General features: G+C 37.3%; 1 protein-coding gene, 2 pseudogenes and 6 gene segments (V, D, J or C); 2 read left to right on the forward strand and 7 right to left on the reverse strand.

The window, feature by feature from the left end:
* Positions 1 to 200: 200 nt before the first annotated feature.
* On the reverse strand, positions 201 to 795 carry LOC125257844. The segment is given in 2 exon segments: positions 201 to 532; positions 641 to 795. Coding segments are annotated over 2 exon segments (414 nt in total).
* Positions 796 to 2,574: 1,779 nt separating this feature from the next.
* Positions 2,575 to 3,065, reverse strand: LOC125258578. The segment is given in 2 exon segments: positions 2,575 to 2,927; positions 3,017 to 3,065. Coding segments are annotated over 2 exon segments (402 nt in total).
* A 392-nt stretch (positions 3,066 to 3,457) lies between these two features.
* On the forward strand, positions 3,458 to 5,539 carry LOC125258580 (annotated as a pseudogene).
* Positions 5,540 to 6,316: 777 nt separating this feature from the next.
* On the reverse strand, positions 6,317 to 7,025 carry LOC125257850. The segment is given in 2 exon segments: positions 6,317 to 6,786; positions 6,869 to 7,025. Coding segments are annotated over 2 exon segments (393 nt in total).
* Positions 7,026 to 9,729: 2,704 nt separating this feature from the next.
* Positions 9,730 to 10,497, reverse strand: LOC125257863. The segment is given in 2 exon segments: positions 9,730 to 10,070; positions 10,187 to 10,497. Coding segments are annotated over 2 exon segments (375 nt in total).
* A 2,853-nt stretch (positions 10,498 to 13,350) lies between these two features.
* On the reverse strand, positions 13,351 to 13,817 carry LOC125258581. The segment is given in 2 exon segments: positions 13,351 to 13,679; positions 13,769 to 13,817. Coding segments are annotated over 2 exon segments (378 nt in total).
* A 3,168-nt stretch (positions 13,818 to 16,985) lies between these two features.
* LOC125257857 lies at positions 16,986 to 18,102 on the reverse strand. The segment is given in 2 exon segments: positions 16,986 to 17,964; positions 18,054 to 18,102. Coding segments are annotated over 2 exon segments (387 nt in total).
* Positions 18,103 to 19,545: 1,443 nt separating this feature from the next.
* LOC125258582 lies at positions 19,546 to 20,571 on the forward strand (annotated as a pseudogene).
* Positions 20,572 to 22,434: 1,863 nt separating this feature from the next.
* Positions 22,435 to 26,328, reverse strand: LOC125257829. The gene is made up of 2 exons (XM_048174590.1): positions 26,266 to 26,328; positions 22,435 to 24,434 (listed from the first exon to the last, which is right to left on the reverse strand). The coding sequence occupies exon 2, from the start codon at positions 24,424 to 24,426 to the stop codon at positions 22,858 to 22,860; it is 1,569 nt and encodes a 522-aa protein (XP_048030547.1). The 5' UTR covers positions 24,427 to 24,434; positions 26,266 to 26,328; the 3' UTR covers positions 22,435 to 22,857.
* Between the last annotated feature and the right edge of the window lie 467 nt (positions 26,329 to 26,795).

The raw sequence follows: 26,795 nt of genomic DNA on the forward strand, positions 1-26,795 counted from the left end.
ATAAACCATAAATGATCTAAAAATTATGATAAAATTCAAAAGAATTTATAATTAGCTTAAACAATACTGATGAAGCTCAACAAAGCTGATATTAAGATCATATTTGTGTTTCTGCTGTTGAGTGTGTGTGAAAGTGTGTGAAAGTGTGTGAGCAGCTGCAGTATCAGTTCAGTCACTGTGACTCTGACTGACGGAGGTTTTTGTACGACTCTTTATCACTGTGTGATCACTGCTTTACTGTTGATTTCATGGTAACTCATACAGTAATAATGTCCAGCATCTTCAGTCTGGACTCCACTGATGGTCAGAGTGAAATCACTGTTAGATCCACTGCCACTGAATCTAGATGGAGTTCCTGACTGGAGGGTGCTTACATAATAAATCAGGAGTTTAGGAGCTTCTCCAGGTTTCTGTAAGTACCAGCTAAGAGCGGCTGGATCACTGTTGAATTTACAGGTCACAGTGACTGATTGTCCAGTTTGAGAGAGCAGCTCTGAGGGAGTTTGAGTCACTGTCACCTGACCAACAGATTCTGACAAGAGAGAAAGATTAGAAATCACAAACACTTTTACAACCATATATCTTCACAACACATAAAAATAACAAGTAAATAATGTCTGTAATCTTGACTGACACAAACCTCGACATAATACTGCCAGCGTCCAGATCAATATGGTGCTGAAAGTCATTTTTGTTGGTTGTAGGTTCAGTTCTAGTGAAAAACAGTTGTTGATCATGTTTGATGTTTGACAGAGTTATAAACACATGCAGAGCACTGAAGCGTGTGTCGCTCATGTAAAACACTCTCTCTATGCAAATGCTTCAGGAGTGACAGGTTTAAGATGGTTTAATGTGGTTTCATTGAGATTTCACAAAACATTTCACATGTTAATATAATCATTTATTGATAAAGCAACATCAGATGAACAGGAGCGCTGTTTAATCCCAATATCAGACCAACATCACGATTACAAGTGTGATATTGCTTTTATACAACAGTTTAATGAACAGGAATCTATTATTGAGAATTTTACATTTTAGTAATTTATATTGCCAGTTTTGTTCGGCTAATTGAAATATTTCCAAACTAAGCCGCAGAAGAACAAACTGCAGCGACTCTGAGAAACACAATAATTCCTGTTTGATTAATGATATAATATAATAATGATTAATTGACTCACTCATGAAGTCAGTCTCTTGTCTCCATCTACTGGTGAATCACTATAAAATCACCAGCACTAATGCTGCAGGTAAACACATCTGTCCTGTGATGATGGAGGATCTGTTTCTGTCACGAAACTCAACTCAAGCTTTATGTATCACTGGAGCCATATGTTTTAGGCATGAAACATGTTATCATTGTTGAGATTCATATGCTGATTCTTGATATCTGTGTGTATTCAGAGTGTCTGTTTTAAAAAAAATATATGTGAACAATTATTCATATTTTTCAAGTTATGATCACCAGGGATGAGTATCAAGAGATGCAGTCACAATACTGTTATCAATGATGTGCAGTTTTTAAAACATAACCTATATAATCAGAAACTAGACTCTGAATGAGATCAGTAAATGAGAGGATTACATGTTGATTACATTCTTATCATCAAGCCAACATCATCAGATCACATTTTCTTTTGCTGTTCTTGCCATTACAAACACAGTTAAAACAGCCAAAGAAAAAGTAACATTAAAAAGTCAAGAGTCAAACTGCTTAACTAAAGCAAGCACTAACAACCATAATGGTGACCTCAACCAGAACTTATTTTCAATGAGACATCAACATCTAAACCTCTGTTAATTCTCAATAAGAACTGCTGTAGACATCTGACAGAAATAAAGTCAGTCTGGTTAGTAATAAGTGAAGCTGGTAATGCTGTTTGTGGGGTTGTTTAATCAGATCTTGAGAGATTTAATGTCTTTTATCTTCAGTTGATTTCATCTGACTGAAATCAGTTATAGTTCTTGTGTTTCTTTTTCCTTCAGTGATTCTGCTTGTTAACAGCAGGTGTTCATCACTAATGCTCAATCATTACTTAATTAATCACTTAATTAACTTCAACACTGATTCAGTGTTATCTTTTCAGCCTTAGTGTTTAATGTTCTGATGTCTGAGTTTTTTGAGGTCATCATTGTGCAGAAGAGTAGAGCCTGTGCTTCAGTCCAGCAAAGGAATGAAAGTTAGGGATGTTGTTTTGTCTTATTTAAAAGCAGTAGCTGTATAGTTGTTGATGCAGTGATAGTTATATCAGCTCATGTGTGCGCTGTTGTTGGCTAATGGTTAACTGCAAGAGATGTACTTTTTACAGAGAATGTTTCACAAAATTAATTCTAGAAAAACCTGTAAAGTAACTATTTTTGTAAAAGCTTCAAAGAAAATTAGGATATGAATTAGGATGTTTTTGTTTGGCAGACACTTTTGCCAGTCATTGACCGTTATTAGTGTAAACATTTGGCGCCCTGTGCTGCCCTGCATTTAACTGTTTTTTAACGTTTATTTTTTTAACAGTGCAGCTGCAGTATCAGTTCAGTCACTGTGACTCTGACTGACGGAAGTTTTTGTACGACTCTTTATCACTGTGTGAATGTACGATCACCTTCACAAGTACTACCACTTATTCTGCAATAGAAACTCTGACAGTAATAATGTCCAGCATCTTCAGTCTGGACTCCACTGATGGTCAGAGTGAAATCACTGTTAGATCCACTGCCACTGAATCTAGATGGAGTTCCTGACTGACGGCGGTTGGTCCAATAAATCAGGAGTTTAGGAGCTTCTCCAGGTTTCTGTAAGTACCAGCTGAAAAAGTATGTTCCAGAATAACTAGCCACATCTGTGCTGGTTTTACAGTTGATGTTGACAGTTTGTCCTGGTTGAGCTGCTGTCATTGAGGGACTCTGAGTGACGGTGATCTGTCCTCTACACTCTGAAACACACAACAAGAAGAAAATCAACTCAAAACTTTGACAATATACTTGAAGAAATGAATCGATATCAAACTTGTGCTCCACAAACCTTGAGCAAACGCTGTGAGAGTCCAGATGAAGATGATGATGAAGGTCATTTTTGTTGATGAAGATTGTTGTGTGTGTCAGTGATGAAGTGTTAAACTCACAGCACTATAAACACTCTCAGAGCACTGAAGCATCTGATCAATATGCAAACACACTCCAGATCATTTACCTGAAGACAGCAGAAACACTGTTTTGTCATTTAGTATCTTTGCTAATAAATTTCTATTGATCATTTTCAGAAACAGACACTCCTGATTTACTTCATGTTATTTTGGGTGGATCTTCTCCCTCTAAACACTGTTTTAATGATCAGTTTCATTCAGATTTTGATGCTGAGAGCATTTAATACCTGTGCTGCAGATTTGATATCATCATGATACTGTAGAACAGGTCAAAGGTCATCTGATAGAGAATGACCATCTAAATATTGCTGAAGATTGCAATGGATGCAATCTTCCACTGGATGTTGGCAGTAAGTAAATCATCACATATTAATATTAATATTTTTAATACAACAGCTGACTGTTTAATACTTTGTAGCACTTTATAGAAAGGATGCGCTTTTTAGCATATTTTTTAATATTATTTTTGTGCAGTTAGTTCACATTGAATGATTGTAAAGATGGTTTATAGTCATTGGATCTTTGTTTTCCTCACAGATAATTCAATTATAAATGGTTGAAATTACATTAAAGAAAATAACATATTTTGGTATCACTTTTTTATTTGAAAATTTAAGACAATTAAACTTAAAATTTCTAAAATGTAGTGTTATGATATTTTTACTTAAGCTGTTTTAAAGTCACAAAAATGATAATTATTTTTAGTCTGTTGTTAAATGAACTCGATATCTCCAAACTCTTGACTGTATTTTCTCTTAATAAAGCGTCTCTGAGGAGTGAAAAGGTTTATATTTGTGGAAATGAAGTTTAAAGTTCGAGTGGACGAGACACACAATGTTTCCTTCATGATTTCTTTGTCCATCTTAAATTGTAGTGAATTCCTGCAGTTCTTGTGTTTCTTCACATCTGATCTTTGACTCTTTTAACCAAAGCGAGTTTCAGTGAAGTTGATCATGAAAATGACACTTCAAATCTATTACTGCAATATGACTTTCACCGCTTTGTAAAAATTCTTCTCTAAAAACATTCAGATCAACTTATTGAAAGTTTAATGCTGATAAAGTGAATCAAGTACAAACATTATAGAGAAATAATAGTACTTCTGTCTCTAATTTGTTGTTTCGTTTGGACTCTTATTTGTCTTTTACACTCTAAAAATGCTGCGTTTCTTTTAAGTTTCCATATAGACTGAAAGCTTGAGTTTTTGTGGGGATTCAAAACTCCATGATATTTTCGTTTAAATTTATTTAAAGCTGCTGTCCATATCTTTTTTTGGTTAAAATTGATCCCAAATCAATTACTGAGCAAGTACATAACCAATCAGTGTTGAAAACTATTCTTACATTAGCTCGATTCACAACGGTAAGATTGTAATAATGTTTTCTGATTTGAGGTTCGGGTCAGTTTCTGTGGGAAATTGGAGTTTGCGTCATTACGTCACGTCTGTATTCATAAAGAAGGTTGATAGTGCGATTTATTGTAATAAAGATTTTCCTCAGTCGTTCAGAACAAAATTACATTCTTGTTCAGACGACATTTTCCATTAAACTTCTTATTTTGAACAAACTTCCAAGACGTGAATCTGTAATTGTGAAGTAAGTGAAGATCCACACTGGTGCGGTGACTGACAGCCACACAAACACCTCAAAACATTAGATTCGTCCGCGCTGAGGAGCCGTGCCGACGCACAACCAATGTGAGGAAGATCATTCCACAAATAACTGCAATTGCAGGTTTCAAACAGAGATGGAGACAAAGAGACAAACTTACAGACTGCAGCTTTAATAATTAATCAGCATATTTACCAGAATGTGAAATTAATTCTGAACATTTTCTCTTTCATGTGTAGGAGTTTGTGAGCATTAATGTGTTGAAGGAATAATGATGGGATTTTCTTTGACTGTTTTCTTCATGTTGTTTCTCTCGCTGTTGGAGAATTTCTCCTAGTTTTCTCTTGAATCCTAATGGAAAGCCACTGGTAACTGATTTCTCTGTGCTTCTCTAAGGCGTCACTCCTCCTAAAGTGAGCGTCCTGCCGCCCTCCAGCGCAGAGATCTCCTCTCTGAACACAGCGACACTGGTGTGTGTGGCCAACAAGGGCTTCCCGTCAGACTGGAGCCTGAGCTGAAGGTGGACGGGAGCAGCAGGTCTCAGGAGAGCAGCGCTGGGCTCCTGGAGAAGGACGGTCTGTACAGCTGGAGCAGCAGCCTGACTCTCTCTGAGGAGGAGTGGATGAAGAGCGTCTCGGTGAGCTGTGAGGCCACACGGAGCGGCCAGTCTGCGTCCACTGGAGACACTGTGAGGAGACAGCAGTGTTCAGAGTAGATCTGCTGACTATATGTGTGCTTTTACAGTCTTGATTTTATTACAGTTCAGTCAATAAAACATTAATTGTAACATTACGTCCTTTTTTGTGTCATTTTTGTTTCGGCTCTTTCATTGGATCAGGGCTTTAGCTCATATTTTATAAATAAACTTCACTCAATGGAGCATGAAAACACCTGCAGATACATGATGAAACGAGATCTGCTCAATTCTCAGAGGAACACAATCACAAATGTGATGCAAATGAGTTTAACTCCACTCAGTTTCACTGTTTGACTTGATATTCTGAGCCATACATATATGAAATAAAATAAAATGATATGATGTCAAGAGGACTGGAGGCAATAATTAAATTAATAAAGGAAATAAAGGAGTTGATTTCCCGCCTTCAGAGACTGACTATAGCGTGAACCAATAACATTTCAGTGTGGCTGTGAAGGATCATTTCATTGGTTGATCTTCAGAACGAACATGCAGCCTCTTCATTGGGACAGAGCCATCAAATATGCTTGTTTCTTTCCTGAATGATTCAGTGTTTTGAACAAATCAGTTGATTAATAATTGATTGATTCACTCATAAAGTCAGTCTCTTGTCTCCATCTACTGGCGTAACGATGTAACTTGCAGAAAGAGTCTGTAAATCACCAGCACTAATGCTGCAGGTAAACACATCTGTCGTGTCCATGATGGAGGATCTGTTTCTGTCACAAGACTCGACTATGAACATCAGGACTTCTGAAATGAATTAAAATGGACATAAAGGTGGAGATGGAGTGTCCATGGAGTGTATTTGACTCAAACGTGTGACTAATCTATAAGAGCTCAAAATCTCTATAATTATTAAGAGTGGCAGATTAATTTAGATGATTTTATTTCAGATGTTTGTGTGACGAAGTTGTTTCAGATCCTCCTTTGAGCAGCTGCAGTATCAGTTCAGTCACTGTGACTCTGACTGACGGAGGTTTTTGTACGACTCTTTATCACTGTGTGAACACTGGATCACCCTCACAACCACCATCAGAATCTGTTCTGCAATGGAAACTCTGACAATAATAATGTCCAGCATCTTCAGTCTGGACTCCACTGATGGTCAGAGTGAAATCAGTCCCACCTTCTTCTCCATTCCCACTGAATCGACTTAAACTCTCATCATAGAGATCATTTACACCAGTAATGATGAGTTTAGGAGCGTCTCCATGTTTCTGCTGATACCAAGCTAAACCCCAGCTATATATCCCAGTATCAGTTTTACACTCTATTTTGGCGTTTTGTCCTTCAGAAACAGTCACAGCTTCAGGCTGAGTCACAGTGATTCCTCTGGATGCTGTCGACAACAACATTAATGTGTTTAATCAGATGAAATGAACATTAAAGACTCAAAAATGACGAGCTTTCACGTCTGTTACCTGGAATAAAAGCTGCCAGAATCCAGATGAAGCTGCTGAAGAGATTCATGGTGTTTGTTGGGTTTGTACCGTGGTAAACAGCAGTGTGTTATAAAGTGTTTGAGTCTGAATGCTATAAACACTCGGAGCGCTGAAGCATGAGCCGATGCAAAGTGACTCTCTGAGCAAAAACCCTGCTGGAGTAAAACACACGTGAAAATGAGCACATGCAGATGAAACTGATCAGTTTTGAGGCTTTAAATGTGTTTTATTCTCATGATCCAACAGACGAGTGTTTTCACTTCTGAACAAGTTAATAAATCATTTCTTTTTCATTCAGTCTCTGGATCAGACTACAGGTTTCTGATGAATCAAATGACAGAGTTGAATCTCTAAAAGAAACAAGTATTTCACTGTGAACTCCATGAGAGGTCAAAGGTCATTCCAGAGGTCACAGGTCATCAAAACTTATTAAAATGCTTTGAGAAATACATGATCATTTAGAAACTCACAGTTCAGATGTGTGATGATCAGTACAGAGTCTTTCTGATTATATTATTTATTCAGATTTAATAGTTTTCATGCATCAAGAGACATTTAGAGATGATGAGGCTGTTTCTGTGAAAGTCACTTCAGTCCAATAATCATTATTTAATGTTGAGAAGAGCTGCTGTTGAGTCTCATATCAGTGTGTGTGAGTGTCGTTCGTCTCTTTCTCTGCTGGAGTTTGTGTTCATTTGAGTGTGACGGAGGTTTTTGTACGACGCTTTCACTAGAATGAAGCACTGTGGTGGACTTTCGGTGGAGGAACTAAACTGACCATCAGTAAGTCTCTAAAATTCTCTAAAAATGTTTATATATAATTGTTTTGTTTTTAGATTATTCAAACAAGCATTTTGCAACAAGGTTTTAAAAAATTATAAAATTGCTTAAATAAAAAAAACTTCAATATTTTATGGTGAATTTAATTGTTTCCTAATTTCTTTAAATCTGTGTTTTTTTTACAAATACATATTTATATTCAGTGATATTTCATATTTATCTTTTTTCATTGCAAGGCATATTTTATGTTGCTTTTATATATTTATTTCTTTTAACAAGAGTAATTTCAGATATTATATTAACTGACATTGTTTGTATTTTAATATATTTATTGCAATATTTTCTGAAATTTTCAATTATTTCTCAAAATTGTGTCCAATTTCTCATAATTGTGTCCAAAATTCTTGGTAAATTTAATAATTCAGAAATTTTGTAACGCATGAAACAAAAGTTTGATGATACGGACAAAATAATTATAATTTTGTAGACGTCATCATCAGACAAAGAGAAAGATTTGAAAAATTGAATTTAATTTTATCTTACATTTGCTGATAATTATGATTGTGAGTGTCTTAAGTTAATAATGAAATGATCATTTAAATTTGTTTTCTACATATAAATCATCAGTTTATTTGTGGACAATGTTTTTAAAATGAGTTTGAGATTAAACTGAACCTTATTCAGAAAAGATGAAATGACTGTAATATTTGCTGTATATCATGTCTGCTTCAGAGAACTGATTTATATTTATTCATATATCTTATACTTCATATATTTAGTAGCAGTGAATATTTTATTTGAACTGAGAATATTGAAATTTAAATGCAGGATCATTACTATGTGGTTTATGAAAGAAAGCAGTGATGTGGAATTTCTGTAAAGATGAAATGATTGTGATTTTTCCTGCATTACTGTGTGTGACATCTGACTAATTGATGATCTAAAGACGTTGGTGTTGTTTGTGTGTGTTTGTGCAGCTGGTCCCGCAGTGAAGCCCTCCGTGTCTCTGCTGCCGCCCTCTTCTCTGCAGATCTCTGGAGACTCAGCCGCACTGCTCTGCCTGCTCAGCTCTTACTCTCCACAGGGGCGACGGTGAGCTGGACGCTGGACGGTCAGAGGTCAGCGAGGGGGTTCAGACCAGCGCAGAGAGCGAGCGGGACGGACGCTACAGCCGCAGCAGCGTCCTGAGCCTCAGCAAAGCACGCTGGAAGGCGCGGATCGCTTCGTCTGCAGAGTAAGACATGACGGAGCTGATCACGAGGCCTCGTTCCTCAAGAGCTCCCAGTGCTGATGTTTCTCCGGTCCAGACGAGCCGTATCTGAGCGTCCGGCAGGATTCGCAGCAGTCACGTGATTTACAGCTCAATACTGAAGCAGTCTTTCAATGTGCTGCCATTGCTGTTCATTCAATAAAGCTTCTGAACGCGTTACATTTGTGTCCGACTGCATCATTGATCAGTGTGTCGTTCATTCAAAGTCCTGCACTAAAGTTTCAGCTGCTTTTGATTGATTGTAATAGTTGAGAACAGCTGCATTTAGCAGGAAATGTCAAATGAAGCTCTTGGGGTTTGAACATGGTCACTGGAGACGGAGCTGCTCTATTCTGAGAGGATCACAATCACTAAACCTGCCAATGCAAATGTGATTTTCACCTCAAACTCACAGTTTCACTCTTTGATTGGTTCAACGCTCTCAACTGGAACACTTTCACTTCTGCTAATGAGAAATGAGTTATGAGTAATACATTTAGAAACAGCTTTAGATGAAGGAGCTGCTTGAAAAACATCTGCATGTTACTGATACACCATGACTTTAGTGTAGTTTAATGTACAAAAACAAAAACATATGGATCTACATATTAATTTACACACTCTGTTTTCTCTGATTCTGAGCATATTTGAGTCAAACCCGTCTGTCACAGGACAGATCACAGTCTAATATAAGTCAGTTTTGAGCACATGTGTAGTTCCTGTGTTTGTCCTCTGTGTGTCAGTAGTGTGTGAAAGTGTGTGAGCAGCTGCAGTATCAGTTCAGTCACTGTGACTCTGACTGACGGAGGTTTTGTACGACTCTTTATCACTGTGTGAACACCCAGTTACTGCTGATGATGTGTAAACTCTGACAGTAATAATGTCCAGCATCTTCAGTCTGGACTCCACTGATGGTCAGAGTGAAATCACTGTTAGATCCACTGCCACTGAATCTAGATGGAGTTCCTGACTGACGGCGGTTGGCCCAATAAATCAGGAGTTTAGGAGCTTCTCCAGGTTTCTGTAAGTACCAGTATAAATTATCTCCATTGCGCACATCTGTGCTGGTTTTACAGTTGATGTTCACAGTTTGTCCTGGTTGAGCTGCTGTCATTGAGGGACTCTGAGTGACGGTGATCTGTCCTCTACACTCTGAAACACACAACAAGAAGAAAATCAGCAGAAGACATTAATGATCTTTACCAGAACAAGTTCATGTACTGTAGTAAATGTAATAAATGTAGTAAATGCAGTAAAGTGAGTGTTACCGTTGAGCAGCAGCAGCAGAGAGCAGATGATCAGAGCGTGTGTCCTCATCTTTACTGGGAATGAGTGAAACTGAAGGACAGTGATGTTGGATTTACAGTCGGACTGACAGACGCTCTGATATTGAGCTCCAATCACAGGGGTGGGACACAAATTCAAAGCGTTTCCTCTCAAATGTGTCTCAGACACTGACAGCAGAGCAGAAATGTTAAGAAATTAAATTTCCCTCATCAAACACTGCTGCAGCAAACTGGATGTTTAGAAATAATTGTGACATTTTTGTCTTTATTTTGACTCTCACAAATACATTTTTTATTTTAAAGCCACTTTCATTTCATAAATAAACTTCACTCAATGGAGCATGAAAACACCTGCAGATACATGATGAAACAAGAACATGCGGATAAATTATGAACCTCACAGATAAAAGAATATATAAATGTATTTTTTTTTTGAGGTACACATGCATGACAAACACATTTATAGTTATTTTGAGTGTTTCTGGTGTCACAGGATCATCAGACTTTGAGACAGTTGAGTTTGACTAACAGAGAGACGAGGTTTGTTCATATTCATTAGTTTACATCTGAAACATAAATTCAGTTAAAAGTGTAAAATAAATTCTTATCTTGCTCATCAGTTAAAACTTGGTGTCAGTAAGTTAAATAAAACACAAAATATATGCTTAAATAAATACATGTGTAGTTAAGTCCATAAATAATGCATTTATATTTTAAATTTATAGAGTTATGCATAAATAATTGCATAAATATGAATGCATGCATACATAAACAAATAAAGTAATTATTCCAGAGGCTTAGATATGTATCCTTCTTATTTTTCAGTGCAGATATAGACTGTTTTCTGTGAATGAACAAGATTGCAGATTCAAAGCCAAGGGTTCGGTTTTTTTTTTTGGTTTGACGCACCGCCTTAAAAACTGCCAGACTAATGAGAGTGGTGCTTTTGTTCACATGCATGGAGCTGCTGAAGTTACAGTAAAACACGACTTGGTGGCGCTCAAGCACAAAACGGTCTTGCCGAGCACACATTGATATGATGACGAAGAGAAAGTAAGTAGACGAGGAAGACCCCTATAAACTATCCCTGCGTCTCAAACAGGGAGCTGATTGAGACGCACGCTATGGGTGCTCTGCCACTTCTTGGCCACACCAATAGATGTGTATTATCTCTGTATTTTTACTGTTTGTTTGTTTTTGTTTTCTTTTACATTCAAGAAATATAGTTGAGAACGTCTATTTCATAAATATATTTATTTGCACTACCGTTTCTGACTACCATCTCTCATATGTCATATATATGCCATTTAATATCTGTATTTTTATCTTTTTTAACTTTATTAATATCATAAATATGTTTATTTGCACTACCGTTAAGCACAAGTGCCACATACTGTCCGGGAGTGGATTTGCACGTTCACTCTGCGCATCGCCAGTGAAAATCGCTTGGGTATGAACACAAAAAATGTTTTGAAAAACGCTGGCGATAAACACGTGCGATATTCGTCCCGGTGTGTACAGGCCTTAAGGGTCAGATTTACTAACAGCTAGCACAAGCACAAACCCTCTTTTGACATTAAAAACACTACTGTCAGGATTTACTAAAGACACGCAGTGAAAAATTAGTGCTGAAAAGCGTGAGCAGTTATTTCTGCACCTGACATTATTACACATGCATTTGTAGGAGTTTCTCTTTCAGACGCAACATTTATGGGAGGAGAGTATTTAAATGAATCACACAGTGTGATTTACTAATGTTTGTGCTAGTCAAGTTACTGGTATTTGCACCATTGTGCACAAAGTTTCAGTTGAGGAGAAAGTGAGGAAAGGATGGTCAGTTTCATCAGAAGGGTGTGTGAGTGTGAAACACAGTATTCCAGTCTTGTGATTATTGTGGACTATAACTGCACTACTGCTTTATACTGCATATATGTGCTTAGATTAGTTATTTGTTTGGTGATTTGGTAAAGCTCTTTCTCCGATCAGTGGAGCTCTCTCAGTGAACTCGAACAAGCTCCTACAGCTAACAGGCAACGCGCTCATAACTTTAGCTAACGTTCTGGCAAGGTTCTCTCAAAGTTACGAACAAACGTTCTTCCAGTAACATTAATAGAGTGTTTGTTCAACGTTATCTGGTATTTAATAAAGTTCTCAAAAGGTTATCACAAAAACATTATTTATACATTGTTTGCAGAAGAGTTTTAAATGTTCTCATAACGTTGGAGGAAAACGTTCTCAGAATAAAAATGTGTTAGCTGGTGAAGTATATTAAATAGAAGATATGAAAGGTGAAAATAAAATATGGTGGCAGAATTGTGTTAAATGAAGGTTTTTTCATCTTAAATACACTTTATTGCTTTAAACATGATTATTGCATCGTATTTTAGGAACAGTTTAACATCTCAAGTATCAGTTTGAAACTCAATTATATTTTCCTTTTTAAGTTATTTCATAATCAATCTGCATATTTACCAGAATGTGAACCAGCGCTGGGCTCCTGGAGAAGGACGGTCTGTACAGCTGGAGCAGCAGCAGGAGTGGATGGAGACACTGTGAGGACACACGGAGCGGCCGGCCTGTGTGAGGAGACGGCAGTGTTCAGAGGAGATCTGCTGCTTTTCTCACTCATGGAGACCAACAGTGTGTTTCTCTGCAGCACATGAGGGACTCGTTCATTCTCCATCAGCTTCAGTCGCTTCATCTGCTCTGCTTTCTGCCTTTCACACAAGACTATGTGTGTGATTTTATTAAACTTCAGTCATTAAATGAAATATAATTGTGTCTTTGAGCTCTTCTTTGTGTCATTTTTGTTTCGGCTCTTTCATTGGATCAGGGCTTTAGCTCATATTTCATAAATAAACTTCACTCAATGGAGCATGAAAACACCTGCAGATACATGATGAAACAAGAACATGCGGCCAAATTATGAACCTCACAGATATAGTGTTAGATTCATTTAATAAGATAAAGAGTGTTATAGTTTAATTATTTACCATTTGAAAAAACTTTGCTTTATATATAATTCAATATTTATGAAAATCTTCACTGTTGAGTGTGTGTGAAAGTGTGTGAAAGTGTGTGAGCAGCTGCAGTATCAGTTCAGTCACTGTGACTCTGACTGACGGAGGTTTTTGTACGACTCTTTATCACTGTGTGAACACACCACCACTGTGATAACTCTGACAGTAATAATGTCCAGCATCTTCAGTCTGGACTCCACTGATGGTCAGAGTGAAATCACTGTTAGATCCACTGCCACTGAATCTAGATGGAGTTCCTGACTGGAGTTTTTTTGCATAATAAATCAGGAGTTTAGGAGCTTCTCCATGTTTCTGTAAGTACCATGCTAAAGTTTCATCCCCATCACTATATTTGTACACATTACTGCTGGTTTTACAGTTGATCTCCACAGTTTGTCCTGGTTGAGCTGCTGTCATTGAGGGACTCTGAGTGACGGTGATCTGTCCTCTACACTCTGAAACACACAACAAGAAGAAAATCAACTCAAAACTTTGACAATATACTTGAAGAAATGAATTGACATCAAACTTGTGCTCCACAAACCTTGAGCAAACACTGTGAGAGTCCAGATGAAGATGATGATGAAGGTCATGTTGATGAAGATTGTTGTGTGTGTCAGTGATGAAGTGTTAAACTCACAGCACTATAAACACTCTCAGAGCACTGAAGCATCTGATCAATATGCAAATGAACTCATTCTGTATTTAAATGAGGCTCTAAATGAAGGTTCAGGAGGAGCTCGTTCATCTCATCCTGTCAATCACAACATCAGATATGAATCATGTAATTGTCAAAATACAATGAACTTTAAAAATGTAGCATAAAATTTAGAACAATTCAAACCACGTGAAAAAACACTGTGTGAAAATGAAATGTAGATGAAACTCACCATCATCTAAGCAAAATCACATGAGCAAAAGTGTTTTAGTGATCATCAGCTCGACTGTAATTCGGCTGTAGCTTGAATTGTTATTGGCAATACATTCAGTCACGTCTGGCAACAACAAATATGTTTTCAATAGTACAAACCCGATTCCAAAAAAGTTGGGACACTGTACAAATTGTGAATAAAAAAGGAATGCAATAATTTACAAATCTCATAAACTTATATTTTATTCACAATAGAATATAGATAACATATCAAATGTTGAAAGTGAGACATTTTGAAATGTCATGCCAAATATTGGCTCATTTTGGATTTCATGAGCGCTACACATTCCAAAAAAGTTGGGACAGGTAGCAATAAGAGGCCGGAAAAGTTAAATGTACATATAAGGAACAGCTGGAGGACCAATTTGCAACTTATTAGGTCAATTGGCAACATGATTGGGTATAAAAAGAGCCTCTCAGAGTGGCAGTGTCTCTCAGAAGTCAAGATGGGCAGAAGATCACCAATTCCCCCAATGCTGCGGCGAAAAATAGTGGAGCAATATCAGAAAGGAGTTTCTCAGAGAAAAATTGCAAAGAGTTTGAAGTTATCATCATCTACAGTGCATATTATCATCCAAAGATTCAGAAAATCTGGAACAATCTCTGTGCGTAAGGGTCAAGGCCGGAAAACCATACTGGATGCCCGTGATCTTCGGGCCCTTAGACGGCACTGCATCACATACAGGAATGCTACTGTAATGGAAATCACAACATGGGCTCAGGAATACTTCCAGAAAACATTGTCGGTGAACACAATCCACTGTGCCATTCGCCGTTGCTGACTAAAACTCTATAGGTCAAAAAAGAAGCCATATCCAAACATGATCCAGAAGCGCAGGTGTTTTCTCTGGGCCAAGACTCATTTAAAATGGACTGTGGCAAAGTGGAAAACTGTTCTGTGGTCAGACGAATCAAAATTTGAAGTTCTTTTTGGAAAACTGGGACGCCATGTCATCCGGACTAAAGAGGACAAGGACAACCCAAGTTGTTTTAGCGCTCAGTTCAGAAGCCTGCATCTCTGATGGTATGGGGTTGCATGAGTGCCTGTGGCATGGGCATCTTACACATCTGGAAAGGGACCATCAATGCTGAAAGGTATATCCAAGTTCTAGAACAACATATGCTTCCATCCAGACGTCGTCTCTTTCAGGGAAGACCTTGCATTTTCCAACATGACAATGCCAGACCACATACTGCATCAATTACAACATCATGGCTGCGTAGAAGAAGTCCAGCAGTCCAGATCTTTCATCCATAGAAAACATTTGGTGCATCATAAAGAGGAAGATGCGACAAAGAAGACCTAAGACAGTTGAGCAACTAGAAGCCTGTATTAGACAAGAATGGGACAACATTCCTATTCCTAAACTTGAGCAACTTGTCTCCTCAGTCCCCAGATGTTTGCAGATTGTTGTAAAAAGAAGAGGGGATGCCACACTGTGGTAAACATGGCCTTGTCCCAACTTTTTTGAGATGTGTTGATGCCATGAAATTTAAAATCAACTTATTTTCCCCTTAAAATTATACATTTTCTCAGTTTAAACATTTGATATGTCATCTATGTTGTATTCTGAATAAAATATTGAAATGTGAAACTTCCACATCATTGCATTCTGTTTTTATTCAAAATTTGTACAGTGTCCCAACTTTTTTGGAATCTGGTTAGTATAGTATAAAATGAATATTAATATAAAAATGAATGATCTGTAAGTATTTTGGAAATAATTAATTATATTGGGCTTTATTAAACTTTATGAAACTATAATGAATTTAGGCCTATATGCATTTTTTATACTACAAGTCAATCTATTGAACCATTTACACAGACTTTCATAAAGAGATCTGAAAGGATTTGTTGTCCTGTGGCTCCCTCTGGTGGACAGCATTAGTATTATGACCTTCATCTCTGAATCCCATTCATATAAATGACTGATTTAAAAAAAAAAGTTCCTGAAACTCAGCATGTTTACTCAGAAAGTCTTGTTGTCCATGTGTATGAAGTTCTGTGAATTTTGGATTCAAACATTCAAACTGATGGAAACTGATAGAAAAATAGATTTCTTTTCCTGTGGTTCCTTCTAGTGGACAACATTAGTACAACATGTTGTAGTCCGTCAGCCATTGTGAGTTGCTAAACTTTTTTTCGATCTCCTAAACCACTTGACTGATTCACACGAAATTTTGCATGTCATCTATAGACACTAATGACAAAAGTTATGAAAAGGATTTTAATTAGTCAAAGCGTTTAGAAGATAGTTCATTTAGCCATGGCTCAATACACTTATAAAACTATATCTTCTCAACAATCTGATGAATCCAAATTCTGTTGATCACTTGTTTGATGTCTTCAGGGTATCTAGATGATAAATTTGGGGTTAAATAGACAAATGGTCTAGGATGAACCCTTCAGTGTTTGGATCTCTGATAATCTCACCTGTGCTCGATATTTTCAGTCGTCTGAAGCTCTAAAATGATGTTATTGACTTCAAATCTTCTCATCTGCTGCAGCCCTCATATTTGTGAATGAACTTATTCAGTGTTTCTAGCACAAATCACTGTGACTCTGACTGACGGAGGTTTTTGACTCTTTATCACTGAACCAGGATAGAGGTTGATGATCCCAACTCTGATAGACGTCAGGACTGCTTTTACAGGACATGGTGAATGTGTTTCCTAGATGAACAGATTTCACTGCAGGCGTCTGAGTCGCTTCACCAACTGATTTATTATTATTTATAATGTTTCCTGAGGTGCACTTATAATGTTAATATGATTTTTACATCAAATAATTGTCATAATTTAGAAATAAATTACTGCAAAACTATTACAGCTGTCTAAATGAACGAATGGTGAAAAGTGTTGATTATTGCCTTATATTTAGATCTGTTCATCACAGGGAAGGTTGCAGTGATGAGAAACTGAGCAGATGACAGACAGTCTGTTGATGGTGTGAATGCAGTGATCTCGTCATTACAACTAAATTTCTGCACTCCAGAAATGCTTTCACCATAACTAACAATGCAAACACGATGTAAATCCAGTCAGAGATTGATTGTGTAGTGTAAGAGCGTCACTGATTATAACAGGAGTTTTGGGAAGTGTCCAGATAAACTCTCGCTGTGTGATCGACAGCTTCAGTTCCTCAGATCTTTACTGTATAACTAAGATTAGGAAGAAAAAATAATAAAAGTACATGATCAAAAATATCAATGACTTTAAAATATTGAGTGAGTGGAAATGAGGATAAATAAACCATAAATGATCTAAAAATCATGATAACATCAAAAGAATTTCTAATTATCTGAAGAAATACTGATGAAGCTCAACAAAGCTGATATTAAGATCATATTTGTGTTTCTGCTGTTGAGTGTGTGTGAAAGTGTGTGAAAGTGTGTGAAAGTGTGTGAGCAGCTGCAGTATCAGTTCAGTCACTGTGACTCTGACTGACGGAGGTTTTTGTTCGACTCTTTATCACTGTGTGAACACATCGTTACTGTTGATCCAGTGATAACTCTGACAGTAATAATGTCCAGCATCTTCAGTCTGGACTCCACTGATGGTCAGAGTGAAATCACTGTTAGATCCACTGCCACTGAATCTAGATGGAGTTCCTGACTGACGGCGGTTGGTCCAATAAATCAGGAGTTTAGGAGCTTCTCCAGGTTTCTGTAAGTACCAGGCTAAATAATGTCCATAAGAACTATAATAATACACATCTCTGCTGGTTTTACAGTTGATGTTCACAGTTTGTCCTGGTTGAGCTGCTGTCATTGAGGGACTCTGAGTGACGGTGATCTGTCCTCTACACTCTGAAACACACAACAAGAAGAAAATCAACTCAAAACTTTGACAATATACTTGAAGAAATGAATTGATATCAAACTTGTGCTCCACAAACCTTGAGCAAACGCTGTGAGAGTCCAGATGAAGATGATGATGAAGGTCATGTTGATGAAGATTGTTGTGTGTGTCAGTGATGAAGTGTTAAACTCACAGCACTATAAACACTCTCAGAGCACTGAAGCATCTGATCAATATGCAAACACACTCCAGATCATTTACCTGAAGACAGCAGAAACACTGTTTTGTCATTTAGTATCTTTGCTAATAAATTTCTATTGATCATTTTCAGAAACAGACACTCCTGATTTACTTCATGTTATTTTGGGTGGATCTTCTCCCTCTAAACACTGTTTTAATGATCAGTTTCATTCAGACTTTGATGCTGAGAGCATTTAATACCTGTGCTGCAGATTTGATATCATCATGATACTGTAGAACAGGTCAAAGGTCATCCGATAGAGAATGACCATCTAAATATTGCTGAAGATTGCAATGGATGCAATCTTCCACTGGATGCTGGCAGTAAGTAAATCATCACATATTAATATTAATATTTTTAATACAACAGCTGACTGTTTAATACTTTGTAGCACTTTCTAGAAAGGATGCGCTTTTTAGCATATTTTTTAATATTATTTTTGTGCAGTTAGTTCACATTGAATGATTGTAAAGATGGTTTATAGTCATTGGATCTTTGTTTTCCTCACAGATAATTCAATTATAAATGGTTGAAATTACATAAAGAAAATAACATATTTTGGTATCACTTTTTTATTTGAAAATTTAAGACAATTAAACTTAAAATTTCTAAAATGTAGTGTTATGATATTTTTACTTAAGCTGTTTTAAAGTCACAAAAATGATAATTATTTTTAGTCTGTTGTTAAATGAACTCGATATCTCCAAACTCTTGACTGTATTTTCTCTTAATAAAGCGTCTCTGAGGAGTGAAAAGGTTTATATTTGTGGAAATGAAGTTTAAAGTTCGAGTGGACGAGACACACAATGTTTCCTTCGTGATTTCTTTGTCCATCTTAAATTGTAGTGAATTCCTGCAGTTCTTGTGTTTCTTCACATCTGATCTTTGACTCTTTTAACCAAAGCGAGTTTCAGTGAAGTTGATCATGAAAATGACACTTCAAATCTATTACTGCAATATGACTTTCATCGCTTTGTAAAAATTCTTCTCTAAAAACATTCAGATCAACTTATTGAAAGTTTAATGCTGATAAAGTGAATCAAGTACAAACATTATAGAGAAATAATAGTACTTCTGTTTCTAATTTGTTGTTTCGTTTGGACCCTTATTTGTCTTTTTCACTCTAAAAATGCTGCGTTTCTTTTAAGTTTCCATATAGACTGAAAGCTTGAGTTTTTGTGGCGATTCAAAACTTCATGATATTTTCGTTTAAATTTATTTAAAGCTGCTGTCCGTATCTTTTTCTGGTTAAAATTGATCCCAAATCAATTACTGAGCAAGTACATAACCAATCAGTGTTGAAAACTATTCTTACATTAGCTCGATTCACAACGGTAAGATTGTAATAATGTTTTCTGATTTGAGGTTCGGGTCAGTTTCTGTGGGAAATTGTAGTTTGCGTCATTACGTCACGTCTGTATTCATAAAGAAGGTTGGTAGTACGATTTATTGTAATAAAGATTTTCCTCAGTCATTCAGAACAAAATTACATTCTTGTTCAGTTGACATTTTCCATTAAACTTCTTATTTTGAACAAACTTCCAAGACGTGAATCTGTAATTGTGAAGTAAGTGAAGATCCACACTGGTGCGGTGACTGACAGCCACACAAACACCTCAAAACATCAGATTCGTCCGCGCTGAGGAGCCGTGCCGACGCACAACCCATGTGAGGAAGATCATTCCACAAATAACTGCAATTGCAGGTTTCAAACAGAGATGGAGACAAAGAGACAAACTTACAGACTGCAGCTTTAATAATTAATCAGCATATTTACCAGAATGTGAAATTAATTCTGAACATTTTCTCTTTTCATGTGTAGGAGTTTGTGAGCATTAATGTGTTAAAGGAATAATGATGGGATTTTCTTTGACTGTTTTCTTCATGTTGTTTCTCTCGCTGTTGGAGAATTTCTCCTAGTTTTCTCTTGAATCCCAATGGAAAGCCACTGGTAACTGATTTCTCTGTGCTTCTCTCAGGCGTCACTCCTCCTAAAGTGAGCGTCCTGCCGCCCTCCAGCGCAGAGATCTCCTCTCTGAACACAGCGACACTGGTGTGTGTGGCCAACAAGGGCTTCCCGTCAGACTGGAGCCTGAGCTGAAGGTGGACGGGAGCAGCAGGTCTCAGGAGAGCAGCGCTGGGCTCCTGGAGAAGGACGGTCTGTACAGCTGGAGCAGCAGCCTGACTCTCTCTGAGGAGGAGTGGATGAAGAGCGTCTCGGTGAGCTGTGAGGCCACACGGAGCGGCCAGTCTGCGTCCACTGGAGACACTGTGAGGAGACAGCAGTGTTCAGAGTAGATCTGCTGACTATATGTGTGCTTTTTCAGTCTTGATTTTATTACAATTCAGTCAATAAAACATAATTGTAACATTATGTCCTTTTTTGTGTCATTTTTGTTTCGGCTCTTTCATTGGATCAGGGCTTTAGCTCATATTTTATAAATAAACTTCACTCAATGGAGCATGAAAACACCTGCAGATACATGATGAAACGAGATCTGCTCAATTCTCAGAGGAACACAATCACAAATGTGATGCAAATGAGTTTAACTCCACTCAGTTTCACTGTTTGACTTGATATTCTGAGCCTGCTGTGGTTGACTAATAGAGAGAAGATGTTTATATATATATATAGGTCCTTGTCAAACTCGCTCAAATCCCTTTTTTCCTGCTTCTAAAGCCCGGGATACACTGCACTATTTTTGGCTGTCCCAGAAGAAAGATTGTCATCGTGAAACAATCGTGGCGATTTCCGTGATCGTGGCATTTAATTGGTGGTCCTATGTCGTACAGTGAGAGAGGTTCAAAGACGGCTGTTTTCCTGGTCTTGCGATCAAAGATAGCCTACGATTATTTTCTGACAGTGTCAGAAATTCAGCATGATCACCGCACAGTGTGTTTGTGTAGTGGTTTAAAAAGATCAATATAATTAACTTTTACAGTTCATAACTATTATCAGTTTGTTAACTGCAACATAAAAAGTGCTAAGTCAAAATGATTAATTCATGTGAAGTATATTATTGTTCTAATTCTGTTGGTTAACTAAAAATTAGATGTAATTCAAGGAGTGTCCAGTAGGGGGAACTCAAAGGCTGCCGGGAGTAGCTGACGCTGAACTATGCTGTGCGTCACAGCCAATACAGCTCAGCACGAGTCCGTGTCTCTTTTATTAATATATATTTTCCCACTTTTCAAGGGGTACAACATTTGCTGCTATGACCTACATCTACTGACCAGCCAGGTTCAGATCAACATGCTCTTTGTTCATAGAATACAACAATCAGTTCACAGCTACACGTATAAAATTTTAGTGATGGTGTTTTTCTTTGCAGTGATTTACAGAAACCTTTCATAGAGAATTTTGAGTGTGTGAGTGTTGAAAGTGTGTGAAAGTGTGTGAGCAGCTGCAGTATCAGTTCAGTCACTGTGACTCTGACTGACGGAGGATTTCTACGACTCTTGACCACTGTGTGAACTCTGACAGTAATAATGTCCAGCATCTTCAGTCTGGACTACACTGATGCCACTGAATCGAGATAAAGTTCCCCTGCAAACAAGCCTCCACTGGCCCTTTACGGCCCCACCTAAGTGAGGGCTGCCAAAATGTTGGCCCCTTAGCACTGGCCCTGCACGGGCAGACCTCACTTAGCCTCCGTGAAGCCTTAGTGCTGTTTAATTGAAAATAATAAAGTTTGAAGTCACCGATATGGAGGCAAGCATTTGCTTTAGTTAGGCTCTTGACCCTTGCAAGTGTGATGAATTTCAGGATCATATTTCAGATTTTCTATGAGTGTACTTCTTGATTGACATACTGTACTCATAAAGGTACAGTTCACCCAAAAAATTCTGTCATTTACTCACAATCATGTGATTCCAATCTGTATGTTTTCATTTTGGGGTGAAATATTATTTCATAATATCAAATAATAGTTCAAATAATAGTTCCGGATAATTTCCGACATGAAGTTTAAGTGACCTGAGTTCTTTCTTGGTCCTTTCATGGTCTAGTTCTCCTCTACTATCACTTTCACTCCCATCGTATCAAAATGTTTTAGAAAATATTTTATTTATCCTCCTAGAGATCTCTTTTGTAAAAAATAAAAAAGAGCTATCTAAAACTAATCTTGATTTCAACAGGGTTAAATGAACACATATAAGCATCTTTAAAAAAGCTTTATTGATAAAAGTGAAATACCAGTGCAAGGATTTCATAATCTCTTTGTGACAAGCACAGTCCAGATTTATAGTAAAGCAGAGCTTAGAAATGTATCTTTTTTTACCTGTTGGATGAAACTCAACAGTTTCTCATATGGCCTCTAGATGGCAGTGCTTGATATATACAGTTAAAAAGCCTGACAATGATTACATGCACATCATTTTACGATGAATAACAATGTTCTTTCACAGTTTCACTGCTATATTTTCAATAGCATCTTACTGTATAAACGAATATCACCTTAGTTAATTGAGCAGATGCAGTTAGCTAATTCAAAGCAACTTACAAATGGGAAATGCAGGCACTTGTAGATTCATATAATATTGCAATTATGATCGATGATAATATCGCTTAATATCACACGAAGGACATGCTTTTGAACAAAGCACAAACATTTTTAGGATCCAGTTTTCAGCATAATTTGAACAAAGGCATGATTTGTGTTTATTTTTTGAAAAATCTTGCCAAGTATCCCAGGGGTCCTTGCTTTCTTTCTCCTGCTCTCTTCTTGATGTTTTCCAGTGTTCCAGCTTTTTCAGACTCATTTATTTCCTTCAGCTTCTTAATCAGAAAATCAATGTGCTGAAGTGTGAGTAGAGAATCAGCATTGAGTGCGATCTTCTCCAGAGCTTCCACACAGTGAAAAGCTTCATTCACCAGCTTTATTTTCTCTTTCTCTGATTCTTGCAGTTCTTCTTCCAGCATCTTGACCACACACTTGCCGTCTCCAATCTTACCATCATATTTCTTCTGTAAATCTTCATATGTTCTCTTCTCTTTCTTTGTCTTTGTTACATATATTTTCGCTGCTTTGATGTGTTTGCTGAAGTGGCATTTATTTGTACATACTGTACAGTGATTATTTCTCATTGAACTGCACCATGAAAGATCACTGGTCCACCAGCATCCTGGATAATGACAGTTCTCCTCACAGACGGTGCAGCACATCGCTGCTTTGGCTACAGAAGTATCAATATCAACCCATTCTTTGTAGGGCACTTCAACTTCATATTTAAAGTTTGCAGGTTCCTTGTTCTTCTCCAGAGCCTCTTGAGTTTGTTTCAGCTCATTTTGCTTTAGTTCTGTCGTTTGAACACGTGCTTTTAGATTGGAAATATTTGCCTCCAACTGCTTCCGTTTCTGCAACACATCTCGGGTCATCTTTAGGGATTTTGGTTGTATTGTGTCAAGAAACTTGAATAATTGCATCATTCCTTTAAAACTGAGATTCCATGATTGATTCAGCCTCTGTTCACGGTCTTCCTCATCTTCATCATCATCTTCATCAGCTTTTGACTGACAGTTGTTAAACCGGAAATACACTGGCTGATTCTTGTCATTCTCTGCACACTTGATTTTAGCCTCTTTAACAGCCGTCAGGGCATTTTTAGGTCGAGCTCCATCTGAGTATGTGAAGAGCAAGACAATGTTTTCAGCAATATCTCTTCCGAATAAAGACTGAACAGCATCAAATATGTATATTTGTCTGTCAGAGAGTCGATTCTGTGTTGCTTTAATCACCAGACACACTGCATGTATTTCATGGATCACTTCAGCAGATTTACTTAAACTGAGCAAACTCTTGGTGATCTTTTTTTCAAGATCAATTCCACGAGTGTCTCCATATCCTGGAGTGTCAATGATTGTTAAATGGATTGGACTCTCTTGTAGATAAAACCCATAAACAGTGACGCTGGAGGTCTGACTGTGAACTGATGTTCGGTCACTCTGATCATCTGTGATCTCAAACCAAATCTTGTCTTCTCTCTGAACATCTAACATGTAGTTGATCATCGCATTGATCAGGGTTGTTTTTCCTGTTCCTGTTTCTCCCACCATCAGAATGATTTTATGGGGTTTCTGTCTGTCTCTTTTCCCAAAGGTGATTTTTCTATATGGTTCAGGATGATCCAAATTGTCTGCATTTTTTTGCAGACGGTATCGAGCAGGATTTCCATTTTCAATTAAGATGCTTTTCTTGCGTATTTCATCAATTTTATTTAAACTGATCATATTTTTGCCTGTGGTGTTAAAACAGAAAATGTCAATTCACACAAATAAATGTATACATTTGATGTTTTGTTTTATTGCTTTATTTAAAAAGCAAAAACATTTTTATAATGAAGCAGCTTCAGTGCTATTGTTATTGTTGATCAAAATATATTATTTACATTAAAACTGTAACAAATAAGTGTTATTAGCATTTTGTTCGATTAAATATTTAATTAATAAATTCGGTTTGTTATATTTTTGTAAAATAAGCAAATTAAACCAAATAACAGATTACAATAGAACCCAAATTGTGGAAAAGTTGGGACAAATTTGTATAAAATGAAAACTAAAAGACTTTCAAATCACATGAGCCAATATTTTATTCACAATAGAAATGTTTAAACAGAGAAATATTACACTTTTATCCACTAAATGAGCTAATTTCAAATTTGATGCCTGCCACAAAAAAGTTGGCACAGGGGCAACAAATGGTTGAAAAAGCAAGAAAGTTTGTCATGATAAGCTATAAAATGGATTGTCTTAGAAAGGCAGAGTCTCTCAGAAGTGAAGAGCTGTGAAAGAGTGCATAAAAAAAATTGTTGAATACTTTAAAAACAATGTTCCTCAATGTCAAATTGCAAAGGCTTTGCAAATCTCATCATCTACACTGCATTACATCATCATAAGATTCATAAAGCTGGAGAAATCTCTGTGTGTAAGGGACAAGGCTGAAGACCTTTATTGGACCTTTATCGACACTGCATCACTCATTGGCATGATTGTGTCAATCACATTACTAAATGGGCCCAGGAATAATTCCAGAAACCGCTTTTGGTAAACACAATCCGCCGTGCCATCTGCAGATGCCAACTAAAGCTCTATCATGCTAAAAGGAAGCCATATGTGAACATGGTCCAGAAGCGCCTGTCATGTCCTGTGGGACAAGGCTCATTTAAAATGGACTGTTTCAAAGTGGAAAGGTGTTCTGTGTTTAGATGAGTCCAAATTTGACATTCTTGTTGGAAATCACGGACGCCGTGTCCTCCGGGCTAAAGAGGAGGGAGACCTCCCAGTGTTCAGTTCAAAAGCCAATCATCTCTGATGGTATGGGGGTGCATAAGTGCATTCAGTATGGGCAGCTTACATGTTTTGGTAAGGCACTTATGAATGCTGAACAGGTATATAAAGGTTTTAGAGCAACATATGCTCCCCTCCAGACAATGTCTATTTCAGGGAAGGCCTTGTGTATTTCAGCAAGACAATGCAAAACCACATACCAGAGCTATTACAACAGCATGGCTTCGTCGTGGAAGAGTTTCATATGCTGAATTTTCCTGCCTGCAGTCCAGATCTTTCATCTATAGAGAACATTTGGCGCATCATTAAATGAAAGATGACCTTGAACTCTTCAGCAGCTGGAAACCTATATCAGGCAAGAACAGGACCAAATTCCAACACTCAAACTCCAGAAACTCATAACCTCAATGCCCAGACATCTTCACACTGTTTTGAAAAGAAAAGGAGATGCTACACCACAGTAAACATGCACCCATCCCAACTATTTTGAGACCTGTATCGGGCATCAAATGTGAAATGAGGTCATTTTGTGCATAAAATTGTAAAAATGTGTCAGTTTAAACATTTGTTATGTTATCTATGCTCTATTGTGAATAAAATATTGGCTCATGTGATTTGAAAGTCTATTAGTTTTCATTTTATTCACATTTAAAAAACATCCCAACTTTTCCGGAATTCGGATTGTATGTTGATGTGTTTTGCTATGAATCCTGGGAGCTGTCTGGTCTTAAAAGTTTATTGTGAAATTTACAGAAAAAAGTGGACAAACGTGCAGTGACTTACGGGATGACCAACACTGTAAATGGGAGTCCTTAGAGGTGATGCTGGGGCAGAGTAGAGAAGAACTGACCTGTGAATCAAAAGAGGATGTTCAAACCACATGTGGGTTATTACGCTGTTTAGATTGGAATGAATTCATAATTCCGAACATAGTGTTATGTGACAGAAATTTTCAATTTTTTGGGGCTTTTTTATTCCAATGGAGGAGTTTGAGCATTTTCAAATCAGATTGGACTTTTAAACTGATTGTAATCGTATTAATTGTTGAGAGTGGGAACTTTTTATTCGATTTGAAAAAGAGCAGGGGCTTAAGCCTATGGAGAGTTAACTCCAAAAGAGTCTATTCCTCAACTCTGAATCCCCCTAGAGTCGGGGTCAATTTCAGCACAGGAATCCACTCTAGCCCTCGTATTATCCTCAAAAACCAGCGACAGCGGTTTGCCAGTGGGGTCTATTTGACCCCAGCAATTAAAAACCTCCAGAATATAATTTTATTTTCAAATTTTTATCCATCAGGTACTTTATGTTTCTTC

The sequence above is a fragment of the Megalobrama amblycephala genome, linkage group LG22 (assembly GCF_018812025.1).
Source record: "Megalobrama amblycephala isolate DHTTF-2021 linkage group LG22, ASM1881202v1, whole genome shotgun sequence".
NCBI lineage: Eukaryota > Metazoa > Chordata > Actinopteri > Cypriniformes > Xenocyprididae > Megalobrama > Megalobrama amblycephala.